Source organism: Pyrenophora tritici-repentis, chromosome 5 (genome assembly GCF_003171515.1).
Source record: "Pyrenophora tritici-repentis strain M4 chromosome 5, whole genome shotgun sequence".
NCBI lineage: Eukaryota > Fungi > Ascomycota > Dothideomycetes > Pleosporales > Pleosporaceae > Pyrenophora > Pyrenophora tritici-repentis.
In genome coordinates, this window is record NC_089394.1 from 3,381,975 (window position 1) to 3,388,087 (window position 6,113).

Here is a 6,113-nt window from a genome sequence, read left to right on the forward strand (position 1 = left end):
TCAACTCCTCTTAGGTTTATGCTCGTCCTATTACTCCTCCATCGCCTGCGCAGCCTCAAACTCTTGTAGATCAATCCTTCTTAACTCCAAAGAGGGCTCAAGATCTATATAAAGCTCAGCAGCAGCTTCTACAGTTAGGATCTCTCTCTCGGAGCACACGCCAAGTGCTTGGCAAAGCAGGGAAGGCTATATCTCTATCAACTGCTCTCACAGCTCAACTACAGGCTGAGAATCAACACTTGAAATATCAACTAGAGCAACTTCAGAGTAGGCAGACGAGAAAGAGGGTCAGGATTAATCAGAATGAACGCTTTAGCAATGCTGAGAGTATCAAAGCTGCAATAGACAGAGCAGCAGCTCAAGTTGCGCAGTCATCAACAAAAGAGACAGAGAAAGCTGCAAAGACTGCAGCAGCTCAAGCTGAAGCTCTTACTCTAGCATCCATATGTACACAGTTTCAAATATAAGCGCTGTTGTTGAGTTATCGCGTGTTGAGCTGGGTGGGCGCATTCGCGCACGGTGGGCGCAAACTAGGGGTGGACGCAAACTAGGCCCCCGAGTTTATTGCGTTCAATTAGAGCAAGTAGGGTCACCTGACGCGACGTGTCACACTTTCGCAGCCCCACTGGGTCGCAAGATTTGACGGCCCCTCCACGGAGACTCATTGCAGTCCAAGAGTTCATCTTCGCAACACTGACTAGGTAGGTCACAAAACAGCTTCTGAGTGGCTTCGACACGTTTCGGAGAAACGTCCGCAGTAATATATAAATTTCCGATGCAGCACTACAGGTGTCTGAGCTCCAGAGTTGTCAACAATCAAGCCAATCTGCAATCAAGCCAAATGTGGCCCCTGCTCGCTAGCCTTGTCGATCAGGCACGGGCCTATGAAAGAGACGTGCCACCCCTATATTTAGGTATAGCTGTACCTGTATATTCTAGGCCGCTAGTAAGCAGGGGCCACATTTGGCTTGATTGCAGATTGGCTTGATTGTTGACAACTCTGCTGAGCTCAGCGCAAGTCGGCCCGATGTAGGATCGAGGCGGGTATCTTAGGCAGAGCTATGGTGCGGGCTGATGACGGGCCAACACTCGTAGCCGAACACATGCTCCTTGTGCCCACTTTCTCACTCAGCAGCCAAAAACAGCCAGTATCAGCGTCGGGTGATAGGACATGTGTATACCGCCATGTTGAGATATTGCGTTGTTAGGTGCGTTACTCGCTTGTACGCGTCACTCACACATACTGTGGTATCAGGCATAAGTTTTGTACAGTGGGGCAAACAGGGGCTGATTTCAACTAGTACAAGTTGAGATGGTCTATTCAGTATTTGGTATAGCCGCCCTGGGCAGCCAATACAGCCTCACACCTCTCTCTCATACTATTTACTATTATTATTAACCTGTTTTATCAGTGAGCGCCCCACGAACACCAGCGAGGCGTACGCGCAGCGACGTAGCTCAGCACCACAACACAAATTTTGTACTCTTGCAACAGTATAGTATTATTCAGAAGCGTCACTATTATTTATATCCTCAATTTCTACCTTGCAGGTGCGAGAGTTGTGCCCAATCTCACCGCAACGGCCGCAGCGTCGCCCTGCGCGCACCCTCTTCGCCGGCTCCTCACCCTCCTCACGTCTGCCACCCTCCTTTCAGCAATTAAGTCTAATACCTCGCCGACTGTTAGTGTCTCCTCTGCCCGTACGTAGCGTCTCTTGCGACTTTTACGCTTTGTTGCTGCTTCAGTAGCAGTATTAAGGCGCACTATCTCTGCGCGCATCAACACCATCTCATGAGCCATCTGCTGCGCGCCTTTTGTCAGCTGCCGCACCTGCTCATCAAGTGAACTTGCTGGAGACCCTCGATGGATTTTCACCCTGTTTTGAACCAGCGTTGATTGCGCCTCCATTTCTTTGGCGTTGCGTGGTGTTTTCGCCTCCCAAGCGGCGTCGACTTGCTGTGGTGGAGTTTGCGTACGCAGCTGCACATCCAGCTTCGATAACACAGCCTGTGGATCATGTGGAGACAATCCAGCGCCTCGAAACCCTGCGCAAGCATTCTCTCTTGTAAACGCCTTCTCAAAAGCTACTTCAAAGGCTGGTAAGAAGGTCTGTTTGCTGATGTGGTTGATGCGATCGCGTGCCAAGGCTGAGATCTGATCACCGTACGCGCGCTTCAATGGCGAGAAACAGGCGACGTCAAGCGGCTGCAGGAGGTGCGACGAGTGTGGAGGCATACAGAGGGCAATAATCTTCTTCTCCTTGCAGCGATCCTGGAAATCTATCGAGCAATGGCTCTCGTGGCCGTCGATAATCAGCAGCCTATACGCTCCTACAGGCCTCGCATGCGTATCAAAGTGATCAAGCCAGGCGAGCGCTAGATTGTTGTTCGTCCAGCCTGTTGGGCTTACTTGAATAACCCAGTTGCGTGGGAGGTCCTCAGTAAACCAGTTAGAGATAAGAACCTTGCCGGCAAAGATGAGGAAGGGTGGGATAACACGCCCTGTTGCGCTGACGCCCTGTATTTACGTAGTCCACTCGCGATCACCAGGCTGAAGCTTCTTCGCTTTCCCAGGTTTCTCTATGCCTGTCACAACAAGTTGTGAAGATATCTTGCCCATCAGGAAGCCAGACTCGTCAAAGTTGTACATGTCGTCGTCCACAATACCGTACTTCGCCTTCATGTTCTGAACCAGCGTGAACCAGGGCTCGATGATCGCTGGGTCTTCACAGAGAGCTCGCTGGTGATCGTATGGACGAGTCCAGCGCGTGCGCAGCTCAGGTGTACGCTTAATAAACCTGTCAACCCAGCATTTACCAACAGGCTCACCGCCGCGGTCGCGCAGCAGTCTATCAGCCATATCTTGTACGTGTAGCTTTGAGGGCGGTACTCCACGTAGGTTCTCGTCAAGTATACGCTGCAGAATCACTTCCTCTTCTAGCTTCGTCAGGCGCTTTGATCTGGGCTCGCAGTCGCGTCTAGAGGGCTTCCCGTCGCGTCGTCGTTGTATCGTCCTACGAGGAACGCTGTAGACTGCCTCAGCACGTCGCAGGCTCGTAATCTGGTCGCATTTAATGTCAGAGAGGGCAAGCTGCACGCCAGCTTCAGTATAGGGCTTGTGAGGTTGTGGTTGTTGAGACATTACGTGTTGAGTGTCGCGCATGCGCTTCGCTGGTGTTCGTGGGGCGCTCACTGAGGTGGGGCGCTCACTGATAAAACAGGTTATTATTATTATATATCCATTAGAGTCCTGTATCAGTCGGTGACTATGTAGGACTTTGGCTAAGCCGTTCTATATAAGTTGGTCGATGTGGAGTTTCTTTAGGTTTTGTACAATTTAGGTGACAGTTTGCGTACTCCAATTTCAGAGCTAGTCTTCTATTGGCGCATGTGCTAAAGAGCAGTGTGATAGAATAGAAAGAGATGTAGCAGCGAGCTCTTTTGTAAGGAAATAAAGTGTTGAGTGTAGGCGTCTATATATAGGGATCTATTACCACAAAATAATAGATCTATATAGCTAGTGCCTGGTCGGTGTTTTGCTCGTAGAGCAGTTCGGTATCGAGTCGGTTTAGGGCGTTCGGTAGGTAGAGTGGTTGTTGTAGTCCTCTATATATAGGGATCTATTACCACAGAATAATAGATCTATATAGCTAGTGCCTGGTCGATGTTTTGCTCGTAGAGCGGTTCGGTATTGTGATGGATCAAACCTACGATCCCTCACGCGATCACGTGCCATACAATCACGTGCCACGCTGGCAGTTGGCCCGTGCGAGGAATAATAAAGTTCCCCTCGTACTTGTATATAGATCTGTACACACAATCTCACTTATTAGAGGCATCCTAACTATTGCAGTGTACTAGTGCCTTTACACTATTGTGTGTCAACCCCTACATACCTAGGATACTTCGCATCAGGCTCAGTTATCAGAAACACCGTCCGCGCCGAGCGCCGCCGCCGATTGAGCAACTGCGACTTGCTACATCGGGCAGAACAAGACGTTCTGCGACGGGTTAGGTCTTGACGACGAGGATCGCAAAGTATTGCGCTAGAAGCCCACGGGTGGAGACACCAGGCTCAACAAGCAAGTATTGCTCGTGAGGGTTGTCACCAACGCTGGTAGAGGACAGGTCCACCTACATCAACGGACAAGTAGGCAGAGGGCAAGGCATCGAGCTTCGAGAAGCGCGACCCTACGGTAAGCCCTGCGCAACACACGAAAAGACCAGAGACACCAGGCTCAACAGGCAAGTATTGCTCGTGGGGGTTGTCACCAACGCTGGTAAAGGACAGGTCCACCTACATCAACGGACAAGTAGGCAGAAGGCAAGGCATCGAGCTTCGAGAAGCGCGACCCTACGGTCAGCCCTGCGCAACACACACGAAAAGATCATCGCGATGGCAAACCCGGCCAATACCCAGAATACCCAAGGTACCTCAGCCACCGGTGCCACCTTCGGGCAAGCTTCCCAGGATCCTACTCAATCACAGATGGGCCCGCCTCTCGTACCAGTACGAGCTTGCCTCTCCAACCGCCGAGAGAGCATGCTTCTGGCAGCCCATCCGTCATCCCAGCCATCAGTATCAGCTAGCGGCGACCTAGAGCCCATGACTGCTACACGCGAGATTGTCGGCATCGAAATCAACGACGTCCTGCTCGAATACCTCAAAGATTCTAACTACGTTTACCTCCGTTATACCGTTGACACCGAGTGGTTCGAATTACAAGAGGATCCCGAACCTGACGAGCACAGCAATGCCTTTTACTCCCTTAGCACAGGCCGAATCCGCACTGATGGCAACATCACCCACAACATCAACGACTTCACTGTCACTAACTCTAGTAACCTCCCAGAAGAACGTGAAGGATCGTCCCGACTTCTGGTGGCGATTTATTGTCTCTACGCTAGTCTCCCTACGCAACTGCACTGACGCCATCAATAGGCATCTGCAGACTGTGGACCGCAATGAAGGAGAGACTCAAGCTCTACGAGACCGACTAGCGAATGTTGAAGCAGCCCTTGATGAAACTTCGAACAGTAAACAACTACAAGTTGGCATGGTTAGCAGCAACCTGTACAAGGAGAAGCTGACAGAGATCCGACGCCTCACCTCGGACATCGGAAAAGCTCAAAGCTGCGTCAGAACAACTCCCCAACGTTCGCGATGACCCGCCTTCAAAGCCCTCGCCGCTGAGCGCGACTTGCCGCCACCGAACGCAATGAACTCAAGCAGAAGGTTGAGGACCTATCCCGCCGAGCCGATGAACCGGAGAGCGGTCCTAACGCAGAGTTGGCACAGAAGCTCAAGGAGGAGTCTGACAGCGCCGACTGGTGGGCAGACCAAGCTAAGGCCAACGCTGAGCTCTGCGACAAGTTCAAAGGACAAGCTGATCGCTATTCTATCGAGCTTAACCAGTATGATGTCAAGTACTCTAACATGGAGGCGAACAAGAACGAAGCTCTCGCCCTTAAGGATAAGGCTTACGATGAGCTCAACCTCCAGCTCACCGAGGCTAGACGTGAGACAAAAACGGTCACCGACCGACTGCTGCAACATGAACCCAACTATCAGCCGTACACCCTCTGGCGGCGCGAGCGATCTTACGACCAGTACGGCCTGTACAATCAAGCGTTTTGCTACAGCGACCTGTAGATGGTACCGCTGACCAACTCTCACAAGATCCTCGCCGAGCTGGGTACACCCCATGGGATAACCGTACTCCCGTGCGCGACGCCTCGCTACCTCCTCCATCATCGAACCCATACGCCCCCGCTCCTACAGTACCGCGACCGCCGCCCGTCGCGCCCTCTACCGCCGGTGGAGGATTCTCTTACAAACTCCCAGAACTTGAGACGTTCAAGGGCAAGGTCGACGACGACTACGAGCGGTGGCGCGAGATGGCAGTGGCCAAGTGTCGCACATACCCAGAGGACTGGCAAGCGGTTGACTACCTCAAGTTCCGCATTCAAGGCGAAGCTTACGAGCACATCCGAGATGTCAAAGCTCGCCATTTCCTAGATTTCCTAGAGACTCTCGACAGCCAGTATCTCACCTATGATCGGGAAGCTGACGCCGAAACCCTCATCGCCGACGCTCGCTCCACTACAAGTCT

At 51.9% G+C, this 6,113-nt stretch overlaps 2 protein-coding genes across 2 annotated transcripts; one reads left to right on the forward strand and one right to left on the reverse strand.

Annotated features, from left to right (window-relative positions):
- Positions 1 to 2,524: 2,524 nt before the first annotated feature.
- PtrM4_112670 (uncharacterized protein) lies at positions 2,525 to 3,163 on the reverse strand (the record flags this gene model as incomplete). The annotated part of the gene is made up of 1 exon (XM_066108011.1): positions 2,525 to 3,163. The coding sequence occupies one exon, from the start codon at positions 3,161 to 3,163 to the stop codon at positions 2,525 to 2,527; it is 639 nt and encodes a 212-aa protein (XP_065962460.1).
- A 1,233-nt stretch (positions 3,164 to 4,396) lies between these two features.
- Positions 4,397 to 6,044, forward strand: PtrM4_112680 (uncharacterized protein; the record flags this gene model as incomplete). Its single annotated transcript, XM_066108012.1, has 4 exons — positions 4,397 to 4,882; positions 4,953 to 5,138; positions 5,234 to 5,519; positions 5,612 to 6,044. Coding segments are annotated over 4 exons (1,391 nt in total), but the record flags the coding sequence as incomplete, so codon positions are not given.
- Positions 6,045 to 6,113: the final 69 nt, after the last annotated feature.